The following is a 24895-nucleotide window of genomic DNA, read 5'->3' on the forward strand; positions in this document are numbered from 1 at the left end:
ATCTAGAATTGTAGAAACTAGGTTTCCACAATGAATTTGTTTAAGAGGGGAAACAAATTCAATAAGATAATCTCTCTAGAAAATAGATCTAAACCTTGAAATTAGAAGTAAAGAAGAAGAACTCAAAGAAGTTAGGGTTTATTGCTAAGAACGAAAAGAGAACTCGGTTATTGTATTCGATTCTGGATGATTTACAATGGAGAAGTCTCCCCTTATTTATACATATTAGTAGATCGCTAAATATATTAACTTTCCTTAACGGACGAAGTGACATATGGAAAACTGCCTTATTGCTTGAGTCGGCCGCCGCGCCGAAGTGGATGTCGGTTCCTTCTTCTCCAAGATTATGCTTCATCCGAATTAACTCTTGATGACCTAATTGATCCCCTAACCGGATTCCCGGTTAAATAATCAATTAATACTTCTGGTTTAGTTCGGTATGTCGGGGGTGCTGAATCCCGCACCAACAAGAATGTTGAAAATGTTTTCTTCGCAATATGTTGAGGGAGATTGTAAAGATATAAGTGGTGTATTCGATATTCATCAAATCATAGTCTAAAAATTCCATTGATAGAAGCACCTGCGTCTCTTACTTGTGATGTGACACATATTGCGCCATACGTTCAAATCCATAACTAATAAAGCTTACTTAATTACTATGAGCTAAGCAAATAATAATATGACAATGTACTTTGTTACTCACCACATCACTTGGAAGTTGGATCATTTGTTATTTTTGTTAAAACCATGACTTGGATCTTGCACTTTGATGAGGCACTTAAAAGCATCATAAGATTCCTCATCTCTATGGTGGTTTGCCAGTTATTAGTTATTGCAGTTGGTTACCGTGCAAATTTTCACCAGCTCTAGACAATGCACGATAGTTTTCTAAAAAATGCTTCATTTGATTCAACTTGCTTGTAGTATTATAGCAAAAGACAAAGCAGAGAAAGTAAGCAGTAATCGCCTAAGCGAACGATACGAAAAAGGTGAGAATATCAAAGCGGTATAGGTATATCGCAATGGTACGGGTAACCAAAGAAAATAATCCACCCTTACGAAAAAGACAAAACTTTAATAGTTTTTAGACAACCATTTTTCACCAAAAGTGGGGAAAAACCAACGACGAGGAAGTAGTTAGATGTTCGAACCGTTCGACCACTTTATTGCTTCTGATTTGGTAGACGCAAATACCGTTACCGTTATAACCATAGCATAGGCTAGTCCCATTGTATCTATGATAGTGATCATTACTAAAATATTTGCAATTTCTCATAACTCCATCTTTGGCCGGAACCGTTATTCCTAAATCCAAAAGCAATGCTTCGCTTAATCGCTTGTCTACCGATGAACTTAAAGTTGTATGAGTCTTTGGGGGCCAAGGCAAGTATGTCTTTTAGATAGCTCTGAATTTCTAGAGGACCTGGAAATAGGGAATAATAGCTTTTTTAGCGGTTTTCAACTTTTCATCAAATATATAGTGATGATGAATCTCCAACAGGAAGTAACATTTCGATAATTCAGTTTCTTAATTTAGGGCAATGGCGTCTGCTTCCATGACTAACTAACTTAGGAGAATCAATTGATGCAAAACCCTTGAAGATATATATCTCCCATTGGAATCATGCAAAGTCTAATACCCCTACTATTTTGTTTTTTTTTTCTTTGTCAACCATTGGGCCACAACTGGCCGGTCCATTAGCCAAATTCCTACATTCGTAGAAGCCGGGACTCGATCCCAGGTGTGATGGTGCCTTCTACAAATGGATTTATCTCCTGTCACTACACTAAGGTCACTTCACGTTTTTTGTTTGGTTTATATAAAACAAATTATTAGGTAAAATATTTATAAATATATATTTTAAATTTAGGACAATTATTATAAACACCAAAACTAAAAAATAAGTTTTACACCTTTAAAAATTAATTGTGGTACTTTTGGAAAAATAAAATCTTTATAGTATTTTTAAAAATAATTTTTTTTTGATATTTTTTTGAAAAAATAAAAATATTGTATTTTGAGAAATTTTTCTAAAATTTTTAATAGTACTTAAAAAAAGAAAAAAAAAAACTATTAACACTACTAGTATAGAAAATAAATAAAAATCCCCTGGAACTGAAAAAAAAAATTAAAAAAATTCACGCCGGTTAAAGAAAAAAACAACTTCGCCGTCGTCGTTTGCTGCTAGTCTTCCTCGCTTCTATCGCAAACTCAATCAAATAATCCCCAGTAAGCTTCGCCTATCCTCCTCTTACACCATTCCAAGGTACGACTCGATCTCGTTCTATTGATAGAATCTCTAAACCTAAACCTTTTCAGAATTTAATCGGGATTAGTCAGGATCTTAAATCATTGCTTCAAAGTTGATGTTAGTGATGTTAAAAACCCTAATTCCGATGATTGTTCTGTTCGCCTCTTAATAAGTTTGATTTTGAATGTTATTAGTTTCCTGCATTGATTTTACAGATAAAAGGACTTTGAAGCTTTTGATTTGATGGAAAGCAACGGAAGAATCCATCCATCTCATCATATGAGGCGTCCTCTTCCTCCAGGTCCCGGCGGTATTGCGCACCCGGAGGCTTTTGTTGGTCACGGTGCTATACCACCGCCTTCAGCTGCTCAGGGTGTGTATCCTTCTTACAACATGTTGCCACCACATGAAGTTATGGAGCAAAAATTCGTGGCACAACACGGGGAACTGCAAAGGCTTGCTATAGAGAATCAAAGACTTGGTGCAACTCATGGTATTTTAAGACAAGAGCTAGTTGCAGCGCAGCACGAATTGCAGATGTTGCAAGGGCAAATTGGGTCTATGAAGTCTGAGAGAGAGCAACGGATGAGGGGTCTTGCTGAGAAAGTTGCGAAAATGGAGACTGAGCTTCAGAAGTCTGAGGCTGTGAAGTTGGAGTTGCAACAAGCACATGCTGAGGCACGTAGCTTGGTTGTGGCGAGGGAAGAGCTTATGTCTAAAGTGCATCAGTTGACTCAGGAACTTCAGAAAGCTAGTTCAGATGTTCAGCAGATACCTGCTCTGATGTCTGAACTTGAGAGTTTAAGACAGGAGTACCAGCAATGCAGGTATTTAATATGGTTGTCGAAGTTGAAAAGTAACGCTTATGATTATATGAATGAAAAGTAACACTCTTTCTATAGCTGTTGAGTTTGTCACCCATTGTATCTTCCTCTTATGAAGGTTGGGATGAATCTTTATTTCATATGATTCTGCAGGGCAACATATGATTATGAGAAGAAATTTTACAACGACCATCTCGAGTCACTTCAGGCAATGGAGAAGAACTACATGACTATGGCTAGGGAAGTAGAAAAACTTCAAGCACAGTTAATGAACAGTGCAAATTCAGACAGAAGAGCCGGTATTAAGCTATTCATCTAGAATTCTATTCTATTTAGCTTTTTTTTGTCCACAAACTTTTTCAGTATTTTAAGATTTGTATCTGTCAATCAAATGAAGGTGGCCCTTATGGTAGCAACATAAATGCTGAAATGGACGCTTCTGGGCATCAGAGTGGAAACAGTTACTATGACGATGCTTATGGTCATCAGGTGCGTTAGTTTCTCTTTACAAGCCTTTTTACTTGCTCGGTTATATGCCACAAATGTGCACTCGCGCACTGAGATCCACTGTAGTTTTCCAAATTTATACAGTTAGGGCTCAAAATCTTTACGACAGTATAACTAAAAGGATGGGGCTCAAGATTTTATCAAAACTTTCCACATTATTGACCAACCTAGGATAAGATCTAAATGTGCTTGGCTATATATATTTTGTTACTTTTTGCAGGGATATGTTCCTCAACCAGTTGCTGGTAACGCAACTGGACCAAATCCAGTTGTTGCTGCATCTCAATACCCTTATCCAGGAGTAACTCAGCCAGAGTACTACCCTCCAAGACCCGGTTACAACTTCCCAAGAGGACCCCCTCCAGGTTCATATGACCCAACAACAAGGTTACCCACAGGACCATACGGCGCTCCATTTCCACCTGGACCTTCCAACAATACTCCGTATGGGTCAGCTGCAACAGCCGGTGCACACGGAAACCCTAGTCGCAGATGAGGCCATCAGTACATAATATAATAACTCACCAGCTATATTCCTTGAACTGTGGAATTGTTGCCGGTCTGGATAAAGAGAAGTTGGTACAGTGGTGAACTTTTGAGTGCTATTATCTGTTTTCTTCAAGTTTTGGTGACGTTTAATTGTGATACTAAAGAGATGTAAAAATCAGAACAAAGAAGATACATTTTTTGTTCGTTCTTTCACCAGTTCTTTTGTCTATATGTTTCAGTCAGATAAAAGAGTTTACAAATGTTTCTATAATTGAATTACCTGTCCATAGTAATCTCTAGTTTAACTTTACTCTGAATGAAACACGAAGTACACACTATTGCTTTGATTGGATGCAGTTGTCATAAGTACACTCATAACAAACAGATTTACTCAAGACTCTCAACCTAAATAAAAACGGTCCAACCGTCGCAATTTTCCGAATTTTATACTTGAAAATACTCATATGATAATTTCTAATAATATTATGATTACAATAGAATTATGCATATCGGAATTTATAAATGGTGGAAGGCTGACAAAATTATGCACACCTACGAATTTGTGAAACGATCAAAATTTTGATATTTTAAATTCCCGCCAGACTCCCATCAAATTTTTCGCCTCTCCTTTTAGCTATTTGGCTTCCATTGTTTACAGACCACAGAAGAGAGAGAGAGAGAGTAAAATATTGAGGCAAACGAAGGAGACATAATTCCCAACACAAGAGAGATAATTGCAGCAGATTCGTATCAATTAAGACCAGGTAATAGAGAAAATTTTCAATTTCTAGGGTTCCACTGTTCGATTTCTGTAAAAGGGGGTTTTGATTTCTCGATACAATTGCCGTAATTTAAGTTTAGGGTTTCGCGATTCTGGCCCATTAGGTTAGTCTAATACAAAAAATGTTAGCTTTGATTCTCTCGGCGATGTTTGGGTTGCACTCCCAATTTTGGTTTCATGTCGAAAGTTTCAGTTTTTTTGTAGCTTTTGTTATTGTAGGATATGGAAAATGTAGTGGCAACTGTGAGTGGTTACCATGGATCTGAGAGGTTCAAGCTCATCAAGCTTATTTCACATTCTGGAGCAAGTTATGTTGGGGCAATGTCAAGATCCATCACGCATTTGGTTCGTGTGGATTGTTTCTCTGTATTTTACGAGATTTTAACTACCAAGGAGAAAACAAAGTCATGCCCTTTTTTGCTGTATTGTGTATGTGTGTAGGTGTGTTGGAAATTCGAAGGGAAAAAGTACGATCTTGCAAAGAAGTTTAATACAGTAGTAGTAGTAAATCATCAATGGGTTGAAGAATGTGTAAAGGAAGGGAGACGAGTTTCTGAGACGCCTTATATGTTTGAAAGGTTTTGCTTATTGTTGTTATGTTTTCGTATATGAATTGCGTAGGATAGCGTCTTGGTTTTACTAAATGATGATTGATATAGCCTTATTTTTACAGTGGGGAAGAGGTTGGACCTTTGATTATGGAACTTCCCGCGGTTTCAGGGGAAGCTAAAGTTACTAAGAAAGTGAATAAGACTACCGAAACTTTTGATAAATACTTTAATAATGGTGAAGAAAGCAGGAGGGGATCCACTTCTGAGCTTGCTACTTGGATGGATTCTGTCTTGTTGAAAGAGGTAATACTCGTTCTCTTCTTATCTATTTGCTTTATATACAAGCAGAATCTAGTGCTCTATAGATTTAAATTCTTTATCTTCCACCTATCAAGTTTAGCATTATTGAATTTAGTAATAGTACAATCCTTTGCTTCTGTATGATTTGAGAGAGAGACGGGGTAATTATATACTCACTAGGTTTAGTTTCATATTGCGATATAGCTACCAAGATTAGCAATAGGTGGTCACTGTAGAATGTTTGAATTGCATCACTGTTCTGTGTATGGTATATTATAACTCTGGTAGTTCCTGTCCCTGGTCTTTAGAAAAATACAGAAGCAAACAGACAGTCAGTGCGATTAAGAACAAAGAGGCCGAGTAATATTTTTGAAGACAAGGAAAACACTGGCGTGGCTGAATCTTCAGGGAAAGGAAAGAGGCGGTTAGTACAGAAACGCTTGTGCAGAAACCTTGTCGACCTTGAATCTGATGAGGAATCTGATCATAGTTGGCTTTACAATTCTGACGAGAACCGAAATAAGACTCAGGATACTAGAGAGCCTGATGATGAAAATGTAAGGGAGTGTGTTTTCGAACCAGGAGAAACATCAGCTCTTCGACATCCTGGAGACTCTGCAACACAAAACTGGGACGTGGATGAAATAGAGGAGTCTGAGAATTGGAGTCATTCAGCTGTTTTTAAACGTCCGAGATCAAATAGTACAGAGAGAAAACTGCAAGAGGATGGGTCAAACTACAACAAAACTGATTCAAGAAGAGAAGAGACAGAAGCAACTGAGAAGGTTCCTCCTGCACAGGTTTCTTGTATCATATGCTGGACCGAGTTTAGTTCCAGTAGAGGCATCCTCCCTTGCGGGCATAGGTTTTGTTATTCCTGCATCCAGAAATGGGCAGACCGTTTGGTTAGTTTATCTTCTTCGCCTTTCAAATTAACACTCCTACAATCCGGATATTGTAATTGATGCAAATGCAATTATGAAATTACATCTGCAGGTTGCAGAAAGGAAGAAGACAACATGTCCATTGTGCAAGTCCAATTTCATCACCATAACAAAAATAGAAGACGCTGGATCATCCGACCAAAACATATATTCACAAACAGTCCCTGACCTATCTTCAACAAATAACACTCTTGTAGTACTCCCTGAAGAAGAAGAAAGACGAGGCTTCAATGCACTGGTACTGCCATCTCCCTGACTCTGAGAGAGTCTTGAGTTTTTACATATGCGCTCTTGATCTTGACTACAACATTCTTCTTGCTTGTGTTTATTGTTTTGTTTCTGCAGGCTCGAGTTTCAGGTTGCAGCAAATGCTACTTGACTGAGCCGGAGGAGCTTCTCATAAGATGTCACCTCTGCAATTTCCGGCGCATCCACTCTTATTGTTTAGACCCTTACCTGCTTCCTTGGACCTGCAAGCATTGCAATGATCTTCAGATGATGTACCAGCGTCGTAACTATTAAATAAAAAATATGACCATGTCTTGATTTTGAAATTATGAATGTTAACAGTATCTCGATATCTCCCATTGTTTATTTTCGTTTACATGAAATAAATTGAATTTTACAATCAAAGTAACTTTGAATTTTAATACATATTTTAGAGATTTCTCTTCTTCTTTTGTTTTGGTGAAAAAAATAAATTGATATTATAATAACTAGGGTTCGAAAATTTTCAATTTGGGGATTCTTCTAACTGGGTATATATTTTGCGTTGTGAATAACTCGAATCGGGTCTCAATTTGGTTTATTGTATTCGGTTTTTGGTTTGACATCAATTTTTTGTCATAAACCGCGTTAACCAACCTTTATGGGAAAGACCAAGGATTCAAACTTTCGAATTAGGGGAAAACTGGATTTCAACTTCTAAATTGTGTTGACAGAGATCGAGGTTCAGAATCTGTGGGTTTGTGGTGCTATATGAAAGTTCATGGGGGTTTATAGATTGTTTTCATAATATTATGTGTTATTTATGATATTAGAATATAGTTCTCGACAATATGTAGGAATCACATCAGTAGCCAAATTTAATAAAAAAACTTCTCTATTATTTTTGTTCTCACATTGAATTGATGAACCAAACTTACCATTGAAACATAACTATTGGCTAGTTTCTTTTCTTCGATATGATTAAAAATTTTAAAATAAAATTAAGATTTTTCCAAGAAAATACTTATATACCTAGTAATCATAATAACATTAAAATGACCTTAAAAGCAAAACCTTTAATTATTATTAAAAAAAAAATAGAAACCAAAAAGATATCACATAGAAGTTTTGTCTTTTCAAATGACAAAAACACAATTACAAACGATTAAATACTTCACTTAGAAGAAAAAAACAACAACTCCCTTTTTAACTCTAAATCAATTGTTGGTGGTGTTAGGAGCACCAACATCAGTAGCGGTGATAGCAATATCATCAGTTTTAGGTTGGTGATGGTTCCAGTCCATGGGGTCTCCATCCTCTTCAACATTAGGAATTTGATTCAAATCCAAAATCATATTTTGGTTCGAGTTCAGATTCAGATTCAGATTCAAATCTAGATTCACATTCATATTAAATTGATGAGTTTTCTGTGGAATCTGTCGAAAAGGTTCAATAAGAAAATCACCTTGGCGTTGAATCGATTTCTGCTGATTTTGATTTTGATTCATGTGATCATAATCTCCAACTGGGACAACAACTGCATCTACAACAACAGAAGGAGGTAAACGAGAAAAAGATTCACCATTCTCCATAAGGTTCTGCCTCCTGCAAGTAAGCTTGTTTATATAGGTATCAATAAAAGAACTTAAATCTTGACGATCCTTTTCACCAAGCTTATGCACATCAATCTCTCCTTTAAGACAACCAAACATAATATTTTGAATCTCAAAATTTTGGTTATCAGTACGCATTTTTCGCAATTTCGCTTCCTCTTTAGCAATCCTCACATGAAGAAAACGTTCTTGATCAAACATCCTTTTATTCCGATCACCTGTCGAAACCTCCATAAAATCTGATATCACTTTCTCAGCGCCTTCTCTTGATGGCCAAGCCTCAGGGTCTGGGTTGTATGGACTGTAGATAACCGCACACGTCTTGATGTCACAGAGAGTCGACAGCTGAGCAAGTTTCTTCATCATCCCTTTTTCCGTTTGATGAAGCTTCTTTTTCTTGATGCTTCATTTTCTATAAGGAAATGCTTCATTTTTCTTCTCATGTTCACTATCTTTGTTGTGTGTCTTGTTTTGTTGGAATGAGGTGTTTATATAGGAAATGAAATGTGCTTTTTTCCCATTAGGGTTTATTTCCTTGCTCACTCATAGCTTTAGATTTGGTTGAATCTCAAATATCGTATCCGTTCCACTCCTACGTGTAGGCACTCAATTGAGTATAAAATGATAACCCTATCATTTAAAGATAGTTATTAATCCTATTTAGATATTATACTTTTTATGGGACGTGAAGATAGAGATATTGTATTAAGGGTAAATTTTGCACTTACATATGTAATGTGAGATGTATTTTTATTTAGGATGTCCACGTTAGTAAAAAGTTGTATGAAAATTAATTTAAAATATTTATGATATATAAATCTAATTTTTGTAATTTTCATATTAAATACCAATTTAAATGGATAAAAAGTAAAGTGATTAAAAAAAATAAAGTTACAAAAGGAAAAATATTTGTGGAATAGAAAATAACAATATAGATAATAACTATATTATATATTATAAAAATCAGTTGTAAGATATTTAAACGACAAGAACCATCTATACTCTCGATTTTTGTTCAACTATTATAGTGGCTTATATATTAATTAGTTTAGATGTCTGATTATTAATTAATTTATGATAGTTGGATACAAAAGAATGTTCATCGTTGGTATGACACATGTAAATTGTAGAACAAAGAGAAAACGTAACGTCACAAGGATTAGGACTAGCACAATTTGAAATACTAGAAATATGGGTAACAAAGCAAGAACAGAAAATGCCGGATATCCCAACCGCTGATGCCAGATATTACCTAGTCATTTTTAAAGTTTTAGGTAGATTATAGAATAACATTGAATATTATATATTAATAACCAAATTATTTAGATTCAACATAAAACGGAAAAATTGTTTCAACAAACAATGATTTGTTAGTTATTGATGAAAAGACAAATATATAAGAATTTCAAAAGACATGACTATTTAAATAAATACACCTATTAGAACAAAATGTTAGGATGAAAAAATATGAATAAAATATAGTTAAACGATACAACTCTACAATGAACAGATACAATTGTTTGAGTTTAAAAAAACAAAAAAAAACAATTTTTCTTTGTAAAAATAATACGAAAAATCGCAACTGTTGTTCATATTTATTCAGATTGTTATTATTATTTTTAATTATTAAACTATTTTTTAACGAAAAGTTACAATAAATAGACGCAACAGTAAATTCTATATTAAGTTTTATTAAATTTCTCTATTGCTATGATCATTTCTAAAATTTTAGTTAGATTATAAAACAATGTTGACTATTAGATATTAATGATCAATTATTTAGATTCAACATAAAATAGAAAATTTGTTTCAACGAACTTATTAGTTACTAATGAAAAGACAAATATAAAGAGAATTGAAAAGACATGATTATTTAAATAGACACACCTATTATAACGAAAATTTGTGATGAAAAATATAAATAAAATATAGTAAAAAGACACAACTTTATAATGAACATATACAACCGTTTGAACTTTAAAAAAAAAAAACAAAATTATTACGAAAAGGTACTATGAAAAATCGCAATGGTTGTGTCTGCACTTGATTATATTTATATCTAATAACCCATATAAACTGCTTTTAAATAGAAGGCATCTTTATTACCATAATGAAAAGTCAAATTCAAAAAGCTCACTATATAATCCATCTAACTCTTGGAAAAAAACTCTAGGTATTTTCATTAAGTTTTTATATTTAAAATTAACTAAAAGTTGTAAATTAGATTAATCATTTCAAAAAATCTTTTGTTAAATAAAAAATTGGAGGAAATTCTTTACTATTAAAAGAATAAATGCTAGCTAGAGAATAATTTAGAAAGCTGTAAAAACCGTTGAGATTGAAATTTTATATTATTTTGTGTCATGGCAAAAAAATAAAAACAGTTCAAACAGACAAATATATATAGCTTCAAAAGGTACGATATTCAAAAAAACAAAACTCTAAAATGAACAGTTACAACTTTATAAAAAAACGTTACAATGAAAAATCACAACTTTTTGTAAAATACACAATTTAAATTTTTTACAGATTTTTTTGAAAAATTATCCAAAAGGTACGATTGAAAAAACACAACTTTTGCTGGCATTTATTCGGATTGCTATTATATATAGACTAGGATCCGCAACTCTAATTCAGATTTTGTCCAAATTTTGACTATTTAGATTCTATGAAAATAGATATCCAAATTATCAAGAAAGTAATAGAAAGCTCAATTAATTGTGATTAGTCTTCGTTTTGTCTTTTATAAAGTTTGATGATCAGTAGAATATATCCTTTATCAACAATAAATTAAAAACATTTAACAAAAAAAAATATATAAAAGAAGATAAATCTTGTTGAATAGTAGAAATGAAAAAATTTGATGATTAGTAAAATATATCCTTTATCATAAATAAATTAAAAACCTATACTTATTTTTGATGAAAATCCTGTTGCATAGAAAAAAATCACAATGGTACTTTTTTGTTAATTCCTTTTTTCCGTAACTTTTATCAAATTTTCCTTTTTTTCTTTGTAAATAAATTAAAAAAACAGAAAATAAAAAAAGGAAATTGGAATGGAAATCTATTTATTTCTCGTTATATAAGCTGAGAGAGACTCTTCATCTCCGACTCCAAGCTACTTACAATAATTAATTAGATACCAAATTTCTTAACCCTAGAAGAGAAGAGATAAGAGTAGAAATAGAAAGCTTTCTATTTGCGATTTGCGATGGTGGTGTTAGATTTGGAGTTCGAGAAGTTTCTAGGAGAAGGTGCATTCGGTTTGGTGAGCCTCTTCAAGTACAAAACACAACGGCAAAACTCTCTAGGCCGCCGTGAAAACCTCCGACAATGCACACGCCCAGAGCCCCAGACTCTTTACAAAGAGTTTCAGATTTTTGTCAAAATTCAAAGGATGCTCGAGAATCGTCTAATGCTACGGGAACGGAGTGCAAGCGAAAGTGAACCGTAAGGGTGACGTGGAATACAAGATTCTCATGGAGTACGCGGCTGAAGGAAGCAATTTCATGGACCGTTTCGAATACGGGAAATTGCCTGAGCCGATGATCAGAGAGTTTACACGTATGCTTCTCGAGGGTTTGGCGACGATTCACGGACACGGCTATGTCTACGATCTCAAACCCGAAAACATCCTTGTTTACCCTAGCCGTGTCTACGACAACAAGAAGGGTGCGTGGAGATCATCTTACGAATTGAAGATTTCTGATTTCGGGTTGTCGAAGAAAGAGGGAGACAGCAAGTGGTGGCATCCTGATCAACCGTTTGCGGGAACACCGATCTATATGTCCCCTGAATCGATCTCTCACGGAGAGATAGGGAAAGGACTTGACCTATGGTCGTTGGGATGTGTTGTGTTGGAGATGTACACTGGAAAGAGACCATGGTGGCATACAAACGATTACTCTGAGGATCTCATGAATTGCTACGAGCCACTGTTTCCGAGTAATCTTCCTAATCCTTGCGATGCAAAAAACTTTCTCATGACCTGTTTTGCGCCCGAACCAGATGAGAGAAAAGACGCGTTAACATTGTTGAGGCATAGCTTCGTACCTAGAGATAAGTTGGCAAAGCTGAAGACTGACAATCCCAAGGATTTGGCCCTGGAACTTGAGAAAATTAGACTGATGCTTGCGAAATTAAGAGCATGTGTTAATTTCAAGTGTTGATGAGTTAATCAGCCAGAGACCTCGTCAACACTGATATGATTCATTCACTTTTTTATGTTTAATTAGTAGAATTATGTAAAGATTACTTTTTTTTCTGTCTTAATTAGTAGAGTTTATGTATAATAGTTGATGTCTTAATTAGTAGAATCTTGTAATAGTTGATTTGAATGTTGTTTTCGTTGATATATAGCTTCTTCAAGTTCGAGGTACCAGATTCATTCATGTTCTCTTTAATCTTCTCTGCTACTCACAGTTTACTTATTTAGAGTCCTAATATCTCTCGATTATGCAGCTTCCTCTGTTTCTTTTTCTCATGGGTTAAACAAAATACCATATAAAAAGTTGGGATCTTTGATATTGTTTGGTTCATATATAACCTCTTAGCGTCAAGTGTGAGGTTCGATGCTTATCCCTTGGTTAGCAAGCTGCACGTGTGAAGTTGGAATATATTGTTATCAGTTAGTTTGGGTAGGGATGCTTTGAGCTGGTAGAATAGGGAGAGCAAAAGGGTTCCATTTAGCAGCTGGCCTCAGTTTAAGTCCAGACTACTTGTGCAGTTTGGGAACTTGAGGAGTAGAGGTTTCCAAGTCAAACTTTGTTTGGCATTAAACAAACCAGGGAGAGATGCAGAATATGGCCATCCATTTGAAAATTTGTCCCCTCAAGCCACAATACAGGATGACAAGAAGCTTGAAGTAATGGCACAGTTGCTTGACGAGAAAAGGATTCGATTTACAAAGAGGAATCTGTTGTATTTCAGCAACAGTCAACAATAGGTGAAACAACAACATTACAGACAACAGTAGAGATGTCTGATTCGATTAAACCACCAGAGCTATGTCAAGCAGCTTCTGCAGTTCCTGAGACGGTATTTGTTCAGCCAAATGATTCATTGTAAAAGTGCAGCACTCAAATGGTTTTGCTGTCTCTTATGGGACTGAAACGTCAGCAGATATAAACTCCAATCGTGCGGCATATCCAATGTTTTATAGAGCTTTGGTACAAGATAAGTTCAGAGTTAAAGGGCTCTAGTGTGGGTGCCGTCAAAGACCATCATCCCTTCAAAGGCTTTATGACAAAGTTTCTGAATTACATTGGTGGTAACTTGCAGTTTCCAACCTATAAGTTGTTCATTATGAGGCTTACTAATGGACAAAGAACACATCGCACATGGAAACAAAGCAATACCTTCAAGTCTTGGAAAGTCAAGTACAAGCTTGGGAATTTGCAGAAAGTCATATTACTATTTGAGAAACATACGCACATGGGAAGCAAGAACTTTAGGTGTCATATGAGGATGATGCTAAATTTCAGAACCTTGCACCTCTATTTCTTTGTGGACAACCAATTGAGGCAACTAGTGAAAAAGAACACATTGGACGATTCAAATACAGATATGATAAAGTGATATGAAAAAGAACACATTGGGTTACCAAGTCTTGGAGGTTCAAATACAGATATGATAATGTGATTTGACGATTTGAGGAGTCATTTCCTATTTCAAGTCTTTCTCACAACACATTGGACGAATTGTGGACAGAGGAGGATAAGAGGGAACAACAAGAGAAAGTCCTAGTGGGAAAAAGTATGTCGGAGTCATATCAAATTTAGGGGCTTGCATATAGTTTCTGGACTTAAGTGGGTTGGTCCAGTGAATCCTCTGTACAGAAAATAGACTAGCATATTGCCACTAAAAACTGAAACAAATGAAAAATTCAAGTTTTGGTTGTCAGTTTAATAATGAGTGAAAATGTATCAAAGAAAATATATAATAAAAATACACAATTATAAAAAGAAAACAAATTTTAAATATTAAAACAGTTTTTTTTACAAAAGTTAAGATAAATAGACGCAACTGTAAACTATATATTAAGTTGTATTAAATTTCTATATTGCTATAATTATTTATAAAATATTTAGTTTGATTATAGAATAATGTTGAATATTAGATATTAATATTCAAATTATTTAGATTCAACATCAAACGAAAAATTTGTTTGAACGAATAATGATTTGTTATTTATTGATGAAAAACAAATATATATAAAGAGTTAAAAAAAATATGACTAATTAAATAGACACACCTGTTATAACGAAAAGTTGTGATGAAAAAATATGATGAAAAGACATCTAAAACAATAACATTTTCAAAATCGTATGAATTTTTTTAAAAAAACATCTAAAACAATTTTTAACAAAAAAATACAAGGAAAGGTGGTAACTTTTGTTCGCATTATTCAGATTGTTATTATTATATAGATTATAAAAAGTCAAAATATACCAGTTTGACACAAATTTGGCAATTAATTGCTAGACTAACACTCTATCCTATCCAATAACTAGAATGACACAAATTTTAGGTAAAAAGACTAAAAACCCAGAATTTTGTTTTGTTTTTTTTTTTTTTTGGAAAAAAATGAAAAACCAAAAAAAATAATAGTATTTGATATTTTGATTTAAAAATATGATTAATGAAAAATAAAAATGTTTAAGAACATGATGTTTATATTTTTAATATAATTTATAAAAATAAAATATGATTTAAAATATAATTTATAAAAAATATTCAAAATTTAGTTTATAAAAATATTATGTATAAAGATATGATTTAAAAATATGAAGTTTAAGATGATATAGTTTAAATAAGTTTTATAAAAAATATAATGCATGAAATTATAACTAAAAATAAAGTATATAAAAATATTAAAATAATTTTATGAAAATATAATATAAATTTATAAAAATAGGATTTTAAAATATGATGTTAATTTTTTAATATGATTTAGGAAAATAAAAATGTATAAAATATGCTTTAAATATATGAGTTTAAATATCATTCATAATATGATTTATAAAAAATATAATTAATAAAAATATGACTGAAAAAATATAACTTAAAACAAATCTGTTGTCAATATATTTACATTTTACAGCTAATAAATCTGTTATCAAACACCAGATTTTTGGAAGCAAACAAAAAAATTGTCATAACTTAAACAAATCTGCCATAACATATGATATTCACATAGGTCATTTTAGCAATATTTAAAAAATGTTATAAATCTGTTATCAAACGACAGATTTTTGTTTAAATTTAAAAATCTGTCGTAACTTAAAACAAATCTGTTATCACTAGAGGTCAACCTAGTAATTATTTATATGTGAAAAAATCTGTCATGTTACGACATATTTTTAAACAAGAAAATAAATCTGAAATAACTGTGGAAAATAAATCTGCCAGATATTATATCAAATCTGTCATATATTGTGAAAGTCTGTGGTGTCTTTATAAATAAGTCTGTCGTAAAAAATAAATCAGTCATCAATTATAAATCTGTCATAACTGTAATTAAAAAATCTGTCATCCAAAATAAGTCTGTCATACAAAAATTAAACCGGTTGTGCCAAAACAAATCTGTCACAACTAGTCCGACAAACTTTTGAAAATATTTTGATTTTTTAAAAAAAATTCTGGGAGGGTAAATTTGACTTTATTTTTTTTCCTAACAAAATAAACAAGGGTATTTTAGGCAAAAAAATAACTTATCTAACCCTTATATTTTATGAGTTACTTTAGTAATTAACCTCCTAATTTGGGTCAATCTAGTTTTTCTCCCTTATAAAAATCTAACCATATCAAATATAAAAATATTGAACTGTTGAAATAATTTCAATGAAAATTTCTTAAAATCCAATTGACTAACCAAAAGTCAGTTTTAAACAATAAGTAGCAAAAAGCAAATTTCTTGAAAAATATTTTTTTTTCAAAAACTCTTTTTCAGTACGATGCCGTTTACTTTTCACATCCCGCCACGACCCCACCACCCAAATAATACTAAATTTCTTTTTTTTTTTCTTTTTATTTGTCTGAAAAAAAAGTCGTCGCCTCTCTCTCTCGTTTTCATCTCCTCTAATAAAAGTAACCAGATCGCCTCCTCCAATCTTCTTCCTCGCAGATCCACCGTCGTCCGCCATTTCATTCATCCCCGAGAACCAAAATCGGTATGTATATATCTTTACGTTTGATTTTCGCTTCATTTCTGCTGGTTGATTCAAGACTTACGCGATTTTTTCCCCCCTAAGATTCCATTTCCCGTAGAACCTAATCCTCTAGCATTTTTTTTTGATTCTGGTGATTTAGACTAAGGGATACATTTGGATCTAATGTTTTTTCGTAGTTTTGTTTAGGAGTTATGGACTATCTTCCTGTGGAAGTTATTGGAAACATACTCTCACGTCTCGGTGGAGCTCGAGACGTCGTGATTGCTTCCGCCACATGTAGAAAATGGCGTGAAGCTTATCGTAAACATCTCCAGTCCCTTACTTTCAATTCCGCTGATTGGCCGTTTTATCGAGACCTCACAACCAACCGTCTCGAGATCCTTATAACTCAAACCATTTTCCAAACCACGGGGTTACAAGGTCTCTCCATTGTGATGGATGATGCTAACAAGTTCTCCGCTGGTACTGTTATCGCTTGGCTTATGTATACTAGAGACACGTTGCGTCGTTTGTCTTATAACGTTCGAACCACTCCTAATGTTAACATTCTTGAGATCTGTGGGAGACAAAAGCTTGAGGATTTGGTTTTGGCTCATAACTCGATCACTGGTGTTGAACCTAGTTTTCAGAGGTTTCCTTGTTTGAGATCACTTTCGTTGAGTTATGTTAGTATTTCGGCTTTGGATTTGAATCTTTTGCTTAGTGCTTGTCCTATGATTGAGAGTTTGGAGCTTGTGAGTCTTGAGATTGCCATGTCGGATGCTCAAGTGACGATTGAACTTAGTAGCCCGACGCTGAAGAGTGTTTATTTCGATGGGATTAGTTTGGATAAGTTTATCTTGGAGGCTGATAGTATTGAGTTCTTGCATATGAAAGACTGTGTTCTCGAGCTTTTTGAGCTTATAGGAAACGGGACTTTGAAGCATTTTAAGCTTGATGATGTTAGTGTGATTCATCTTGATATCATGGAAACTTCTGAAAGCCTTGAAGTTGTTGATGTTAATCACTTTACGATGGTTTGGCCAAAGTTTTATCAGATGATCTCAAGATCACAGAAACTTAGGAAACTCCGTCTGTGGGATGTGGTCTTTGATGATGACGATGAGATCATCGATCTTGAGTCTATTGCTGCTGGTTTCTCTCAACTGACACATCTTTCTTTAAGCTACGACCTGAAAGATGGAGCTGCTCATTACAGTTTGCAAGGGACGACTCAGTTGGTTAATGTGACTGTGTTGGAGCTCGGATGGACCGTGATCAATGATGTTTTCTCAATCTGGGTCGAGGAGTTGCTGAGAAGATGTCCGAATCTGAAGAAGCTGGTCATTTATGGGGTTGTCTCAGAAACCAAAACACAAGGAGATTGTCAAATTCTGGCTACATTCACATGGTCCATTGTTCAACTCATGAGGAAGTACATTCATGTCGAGGTACAATTCGAGTACGAGTAAACGATTCTTCTTCTTCTCGATGTTATTTGAAAACAAGTTGAAACATGTGTAAAAAGATTTGAATTTTGGATTTTTTAAAGTCTTTTTGAACTTAATGTGAATATATTCTCTGTTCCTCGCTTTGTTTCCAAAACTCGCTATGAAAAACTAAAAAAAAAGTTAAATCTATGCACGGAACTGGATTTAAAACAGCTGTTCAGTGTACGTTAGTTTGCAATTTGCAACCCATCCCTACAAAAGTTTCGCAATTGAATTCTAAACCACCCAACTTTTTGGCATTTTGATATAAATTACCGAAATCAAATCTAAACTACGCAAACTTTGAAAACTTGGTTTAGATCTAATTTTCCGTTATAGGTAAAACCCGCGGAAACCGTTGCCTTATTTCTTAGTTCTTACCAACACATACTTTTTTGAACTTCATCAGTTTGTCGACTTAACATAATAGAGTTCGTTCCAAGCTATAGACAAATAGATTTTTAAATTATTAGAACTTAATTTCTTTTGAGTAGTTACAGGATAAAGCGGATTTAATCGTTTTATTTCTTTTGCGGATAGGACCGTCTTTAATTTACCATTCATAACTTTAATCTACAGTAATATGTTAGGGACGACAAACTATAACCCGGTTACAGTACTAAAAAAAGAAAGTATACACACTAGAATGTAACTCCAAAAATTGTCTAAAATATATACTCGTTTAACGGTTTTGTTTCGTTTACAATACTCTTTCAAAGCCTTAGTTAAACACACATAATTGATGTAAGAACATCTATTTGGAAAATACAATTACATGATTGGCCGTACATAATAAAGTAATAAACGTTTGAAGCTTCGCTTAGGGAATTTAAGATATTTCTTATTGAGAGATTCATCAGTTGATTTATTGCATACAAAGAGACGTTTTGAACCATAGTTTCCATTTCTCGAAAGTAGTTAAATTAATCGTCATACGAAATACGATCACATGGGGTATTAGCCAATACGTCTTCGTATATTTTGTGGGGTAGGACATCTCCAATCGTCCTCTATTTTTGCCTCTATAATATTGTAGTTAAGATTAAGATTATTAGGCTGTTGAAATTAAGATTTATGTGGTTAAGGTGGCGCAAGGTAAAAGTTTGTGTGGTTTTAAACAAACCCTTTCGATTGTTACTAAATCTAAACGTAAGTTCTTAACATTAAACAGTGAATTGGAATTTTGGGACAGAGTTTTCAATTGTTTTTTTTTTAGAGGCTGAAAAATCAAAGTTTATGTAGTTAGATGAATAGTTCAAAATTGTATGTGGGTTTGTGATTTGATCACAATTTTTTTTGGTGTGACTGCATATCAAAATCAATGTTTTTTGTGAAGTAGTCACATTGTCATGCAGACTAAAAAATAAAGAAAAAAAAATAAGAAGAGATCTGAATTTGTCATAAGATCACAATGTTTTTTTTTTTTTTTGATAACTCATGAGTAATCCTAAAGGCTTTGTAGGCCCAAAGACTAATTTCCTGGAGCCGGGGGAAACCATGTTAAATTTTGAACCCCCGTGGCCAAAGATCATAATGTTTTGGAAAGAGAAAGGATCTTCCTAGCACACTCCAAGTTGATCTCTTTCCTAAAATAGACCACATGTTTACTTTGCATTTCTCCTAATGTTTCACTTGCTCCCTTCAAGTTTAGTTGTTTTTCCAAACAATATTAACCGATGACTCCTCTAGCAGAGTTATGCAGTGTGTACTATGGTCTTTACATTGCTTGGGGGAGAAGAGTTTTGAGACTTAAGGTGGAAGTTGATTCGGAGTTGGTAGTTGGATTCTTAATAAAAAGAATTGGGGATTTTCACCTTTTGTCTTCTTTTTTTTGGTGTGGATGTGCCAAGGCTTTTTATCAATGGACTCGATAATCTGTTTTTTGCATAGAGACTAACCGACTAGCCGATAGTATAGCTAACTAGGCTCTTACCTTGCCCAAAGGGTTTCATTTGTTAGGGTGTTCCGCCTAGTATGGTGTCTATTTTAGAAGATGATGTCTGAGGAACTGAGTTTTCAAGGCATGTCCAAGCTTAGTTTACTTCATTTTTAAGTTTGAATAATTTTTGGGAAGACATTGTCTCCATGTCCACTACCAAACAAACAAAAAAAGGAAAAATACTAACTGAGGACTGGTTTCTACACAATCAACAGTTTGAACAAAAATTAACCTTTTCCCCTTTAGTTTTTTTAATTAATGTTTAAAGGTAAAATTCTGCCAGACTAAAATTGCAATTATAAATGGAGTATATATTCTAGTGTTAAAAACAAAAAAAAAAGAGATGGTACCAAGCTCAAATAATATGTGTACTCAACTAAGCTTACACCGAGGACGACCGACTCAATTGACACATGATGTGTCACACATCTATCTCTCCCTCTCACAAAACTTGTGGATTTGTAAAACCAACATATTATGTGAACAATATTTAGTTAGATACCATTGAATTTTCATTTTCATGTGCCTTTGAAGTTTCTAATTTCTTCTCAATTCTTATTCTATATAACATAGATTTGTTGTCCTCTTCCCCAACTGTGGAGCTTGCATTGGTTTTGTTAGATGCTTGTAAGGTGGAATAAATGGTAAGCTTTTGTCCTCACACTGTGTTTGTTTTTGTCATTAATGAAAGGCTAATTGTCCTCACACTGCTGGATCTTAGTGATGTGTAATATTATTCTCTATCTCTCTTGTCCTTTTTATACAGTCGGGGACCTATTTGCCATGCCTTGTTCCATTCCAAGACAGCTTCTCGAATCCTAACTAGTATTAAATACATAACTTTACATATTTTTATATACCTGGTATTATATAGTTTATACATTCTATTTGAATCTAATTCAATAAATTGGTATATATATTCATCCCTCAATATAATATTTGAATCCATTCAAAGTTCAATTTCTTGAGTATATATATCTTATAATTAAAAAAAAAAAAAAGAGAAAGAGAGGATTTGGTATGTAAAATTTGGTTTGTAGTAATGTATAGGTATGGGCATGCATGCCTCGTCACCTAATTAAAAAACCTCTATTATGTGTCAACCTCTTTTTTAGGTTATGAAGAGTCAAATACATAACGACACCACTTATGTCAAATTGTTTAAGATAGCATCAACCTTTCTACAAAACGAAAAAGAACTTCGTAATTGTTAACTTTGTTTCTCTTCAATATAAGCCACAAATCATACATTACACATGATTGTTATTATTATTTTGAAAATGGATCTTTAAGAACTACTTAATCTTCTATCTCTATTTCTATTTGTAGAGCAGTAGGTTCAAGAAGTGTTTCTTTCGTTTTCGTGTTACTTTAGTGATAAAATTTGTTAATTAATGTATTAATAAAAGTGATCTTAATTAGCTGGAGAAAGATTATATAGATCAACGACCCTTAATACTAATTTCTAAACACCGGCGTTTGGTGTGTCACTTAATTAATATATTGTGAGTAATTCTTTTAAAACTAATTTTTGTATCTTTAACGGTAGATCAGTTATAGTGATCTTAAAAAAACTAAAATAAATAAATAATAGTCTATTCTTAAGAACACATATTCAACAGTTCTTGTATAAAAACAATTTTCAATTACTTAAGATTAGTTATATCCACTATTTAACATTTTTATTATTTTAAAATCCTTAAGAACACAATATGTGTTGTAGCAATAAAGATGGCCTTAGGTTGAGATACACCAGATGTACTGACAATAACCCATAACAAAAGCTAGACATATCTGTGTTCTTTTCTGTTTGTCGGCAATAAATTTGTATCTAGATTGTGATACAAATTTCAATCTTAAAACAAATATATATAATATATATATATACATGTATCTAGATCGTGATATTTTACCATACAAATAGGAGAAATTATGACATGAAATATTATGACATGAAATTTCAAAGTGTTGGTTGAACAACACATCACAAACGTTTCACGAATATGTATATATAGAAGAAATGATACTGACGTTGGAAAGAAACCCATGTAACAACTTTCATTTATGTGAATATGTGGTTGTTTATTCGTCTAAGGAATTATTATTTTTATTTCTTTTACGAACTTTAAACATAAGAAACATTACATTTGTAGTTCTACAAATTTTAGACTAATAAAAAGACATAGAGAATGTTAATGAACCAAATATTAAAAGAAAAAGTGAAGTTTATTGTTTTGAAAACCTTAAAAATGTGTATTTTCGGTTTTGTTTTATTATGGTTCTGAAAGGTCAATGACAACTTTAGTTGTTTCTCCACATGCACAAAATTCTGATTTGAAATCTCATTGTTATCTCCCAAAAACAAATGAGAAACGTAACTTGGCTAAATTGTACTTCAACTTTAACAAAAAAAAAATGTATTTCAACACTAAAAATTATTTTTTATGGTTTTTTCCCCAAAATAACAGTACGTATTTCTATAATATGGTCAAGGATATAAAGGTATTTACCGTATTTTAATACCCTTAATATAGTAAACTTGGTAAAAATTACAATTAATAAGATTTTCTTTTAATATTAATATTCAATTTACATCTATAATGTACTTTTCTTTTCGATACAACTAATTATAGCATAATTATGAGTATTAATATATTGATGTAATCACCTAATCATCAATTTAGCAAAAGATAAGATCCATCACATCACACATATAACCTTTCATACATACATACATACACACGTACAATTTTTAGATGGATATGTATAAACAGATGCGTACACGCAAATACATATGTATTTTTCTATGTATGAATATGTTTTGGACGTTAAAAAGATGATATCAGAAAGCATAAGTTCTTGAAGTGGGAGAGTCGGCAATTTGAAGGGTTTCTTGGATAATTTTGTGTGCCTTTCTACTTCTCAACTCAAATCTCATGCTCTCACTCTTGTCTATCTTCTCATACGATGATGAAGATGATGAAGAAGATGAATTTGATGATAATGATGATCTCTTCCGCATCCTTAGTCCCGTCTTTATCTTTGACTTCAAGCCTTCCATAATCTTCCCAAATCTCATCCTCACCACCATCTAATATATGTGGAACAACTGAAGAAGAAGAAATAAACTAATTAGACCTTCCAATTACGTACAGAAAGTAATTCCAGATTAATTTCTGGGCTTAATTACTATTCTGAATTTATTAGATTAGCATAAATACTAGCTCACTTGGAGATAAATCTTGTATCTACTACACTTTAAGATATATCTTAACAAAAAGTTAAGAAGATTGAGCATCATTTTTACTTGTAACTATATATATATATATATATATATATATATATGCATGTAAATAGGTAAATTTGTTATTAGAAAACTCAATGAGAATTCAGAAAAAGAGGAAAAAGAGAAAAAAACATGAGAGAGAGTAGAAGAGATATGAAACCTCTTGGTAGTGATGACTTGGAGATATGAGAGAGGTGAAATGGAGAATATGGAATAGAGGAGAATAATATATATACACATAAATATATATTGTTAATATTGTGTTTGTGTGTGTGTGGTGGAGGCTGATGTCAAAGGTTGTGACTTGTGACTATTGTGAGTCTCGTGACCTTGTTTTTTTTCAAACTTTTAACTAATATTATATGATGGTTATTAGTTTAGTACTATGGTTTAGTATAGTCAAAGATTCAGATTTTAAGAATTAAGGCAACACCAAATCATGGTTCTTGGGGAATTTGATTGTTTTACTTGTTTATTTCATACATTATGTATCTTAGCAAAGTTCTGTAAAGTGATCTCCTGAATAAGAAAGAAAATAGTTTTATACCAAATAGAGAAATCTTGTGAGGTAAATCGGAAAAGAGATAAGAAATCTTGTGTGGTGCTTTTCACAAAGATAATTTTAATTAGTTGCTATTGCTTCCGCCACTTGAATCTTTTTCTTCCATTACTTGATAGGTATTATAAAAAAAAAAAATTTACCTTCTAAACTCTAGAAAATAATTGTAAAGTCTAAATCAAGTTGCCTTGGTCCAGTGGTAAAGGGAGAAAAGTTCCGTCACCTGGGTTCGAATAGCATTGGCTATAGGGGTTCGAAATTTAACATAGTTTCTCCCGGCCCCAGGAGATTAGTCTTTGGGCCTAGGAAACCTTTAGGATCACTCCTGAATTATAAAAAAATAATAAAAATAATTGTAAAGTCTAATGATGAGTGATCACTGAAAACTTGAAATTTTCTACCATAAAATTGAAATGTAACTATGTAAGATAATCAAAGCTTGCTTTAATTTCCCTTAGTTTGCTTTGAGGCGTAAGCGATCACTACATGACTTTTGTTGCATTTGAGCACATCCAAATATTCGTGATACGGTTCACTGGAGTCTGGACTAGAATAGAGCCAAAACATGGGTACCAGTGAGCATTTCATATCAGCTTGGAAAACTTCTTCCATATGTGTCGACTAGATAGATGAACTAGTACTACACATGTCAACCCAATTATATGGGTTGTGCCAATACTCGTGTAACCCATTAACGAACTGTAATATCTACATAATCTAAATAACTGGAAATGTTTGTTTTTTTTTTTTTTTTTTTTTTTTTCAACCAAACAATAAAATTAAAAGAGAACTCCACGATTGGTAGCCCAAAGTGGAGGATAGCTGTTTACAAAAGAAGTTTCAGAAGGCAAAAATCTTGAAAAGCGGGCCAAACAGTCAGCTCTGGCATTGGACTCCCGAGAAATCTTGGAAAGGGTGAAGGAAGGGAATGACGATCTGAGCAATGAGAAATCCTCCATCAAATTCGCGAAGGCCGGCCAGTCGTCTGGAGTCTGCACCAT

General features: G+C 33.2%; 3 protein-coding genes, 1 long non-coding RNA gene and 2 pseudogenes across 7 annotated transcripts; 4 read left to right on the forward strand and 2 right to left on the reverse strand.

The window, feature by feature from the left end:
• The first annotated feature begins 2105 nt into the window (after positions 1 to 2105).
• Positions 2106 to 4343, forward strand: LOC104787718 (protein FLX-like 2). Its single transcript, XM_010513328.3, has 5 exons — positions 2106 to 2267; positions 2468 to 3079; positions 3230 to 3375; positions 3474 to 3565; positions 3804 to 4343. The coding sequence occupies exons 2-5, from the start codon at positions 2496 to 2498 to the stop codon at positions 4077 to 4079; spliced, it is 1098 nt and encodes a 365-aa protein (XP_010511630.1). The 5' UTR covers positions 2106 to 2267; positions 2468 to 2495; the 3' UTR covers positions 4080 to 4343.
• A 205-nt stretch (positions 4344 to 4548) lies between these two features.
• LOC104787720 (uncharacterized) lies at positions 4549 to 7281 on the forward strand. Of its 2 annotated transcripts, none has more exons than XM_010513329.3 (7): positions 4549 to 4836; positions 5073 to 5198; positions 5295 to 5431; positions 5527 to 5707; positions 6013 to 6609; positions 6701 to 6886; positions 6994 to 7281. In XM_010513329.3, the coding sequence occupies exons 2-7, from the start codon at positions 5076 to 5078 to the stop codon at positions 7168 to 7170; spliced, it is 1401 nt and encodes a 466-aa protein (XP_010511631.1). In that variant the 5' UTR covers positions 4549 to 4836; positions 5073 to 5075; the 3' UTR covers positions 7171 to 7281. The 2 variants fall into 2 exon arrangements, with proteins under 2 accessions (XP_010511631.1, XP_010511632.1); XM_010513330.3 differs by having other exon boundaries at positions 4621 to 4836; positions 5058 to 5198.
• A 638-nt stretch (positions 7282 to 7919) lies between these two features.
• Positions 7920 to 8925, reverse strand: LOC104789656 (MADS-box transcription factor PHERES 2 pseudogene; annotated as a pseudogene). Its single transcript, XR_015557700.1, has one exon. The product of XR_015557700.1 is annotated as an MADS-box transcription factor PHERES 2 pseudogene (transcript).
• Positions 8926 to 11681: 2756 nt separating this feature from the next.
• Positions 11682 to 12639, forward strand: LOC104789657 (mitogen-activated protein kinase kinase kinase 20-like; annotated as a pseudogene).
• Positions 12640 to 16488: 3849 nt separating this feature from the next.
• Positions 16489 to 18207, forward strand: LOC104787721 (F-box/LRR-repeat protein At1g67190). 2 transcript variants are annotated; one of them, XM_010513332.2, is made up of 2 exons: positions 16489 to 16641; positions 16828 to 18207. In XM_010513332.2, exon 2 carries the CDS (start codon positions 16833 to 16835, stop codon positions 18090 to 18092), a length of 1260 nt encoding a protein of 419 aa, XP_010511634.1. In that variant the 5' UTR covers positions 16489 to 16641; positions 16828 to 16832; the 3' UTR covers positions 18093 to 18207. The 2 variants fall into 2 exon arrangements, with proteins under 2 accessions (XP_010511634.1, XP_010511633.1); XM_010513331.2 differs by having other exon boundaries at positions 16508 to 16641; positions 16818 to 18207.
• Positions 18208 to 22728: 4521 nt separating this feature from the next.
• On the reverse strand, positions 22729 to 23667 carry LOC147944728 (uncharacterized). Its single transcript, XR_015557701.1, has 2 exons — positions 23496 to 23667; positions 22729 to 23158 (listed from the first exon to the last, which is right to left on the reverse strand). It is a non-coding gene; the product is annotated as an uncharacterized LOC147944728 (long non-coding RNA).
• Positions 23668 to 24895: the final 1228 nt, after the last annotated feature.

Source organism: Camelina sativa, chromosome 5 (assembly GCF_030686135.1).
Source record: "Camelina sativa cultivar CO46 ecotype springtype chromosome 5, ASM3068613v1".
Taxonomy (NCBI): Eukaryota; Viridiplantae; Streptophyta; class Magnoliopsida; order Brassicales; family Brassicaceae; genus Camelina; species Camelina sativa.

Coding starts and splice junctions, on each gene's coding strand:
- LOC104787718 (XM_010513328.3), top strand. CDS start 2,496: ATGGAAAGCAACGGAAGAATCCATCCATCTCATCATATGAGGCGTCCT. Junction 3,376..3,473: donor AAATTCAGACAGAAGAGCCG/GTATTAAGCTAT, acceptor AATCAAATGAAG/GTGGCCCTTATGGTAGCAAC. Junction 3,566..3,803: donor ACGATGCTTATGGTCATCAG/GTGCGTTAGTTT, acceptor TACTTTTTGCAG/GGATATGTTCCTCAACCAGT.
- LOC104787720 (XM_010513329.3), top strand. CDS start 5,076: ATGGAAAATGTAGTGGCAACTGTGAGTGGTTACCATGGATCTGAGAGG. Junction 5,432..5,526: donor ACGCCTTATATGTTTGAAAG/GTTTTGCTTATT, acceptor TTATTTTTACAG/TGGGGAAGAGGTTGGACCTT. Junction 5,708..6,012: donor ATTCTGTCTTGTTGAAAGAG/GTAATACTCGTT, acceptor CCTGGTCTTTAG/AAAAATACAGAAGCAAACAG.
- LOC104787721 (XM_010513332.2), top strand. CDS start 16,833: ATGGACTATCTTCCTGTGGAAGTTATTGGAAACATACTCTCACGTCTC.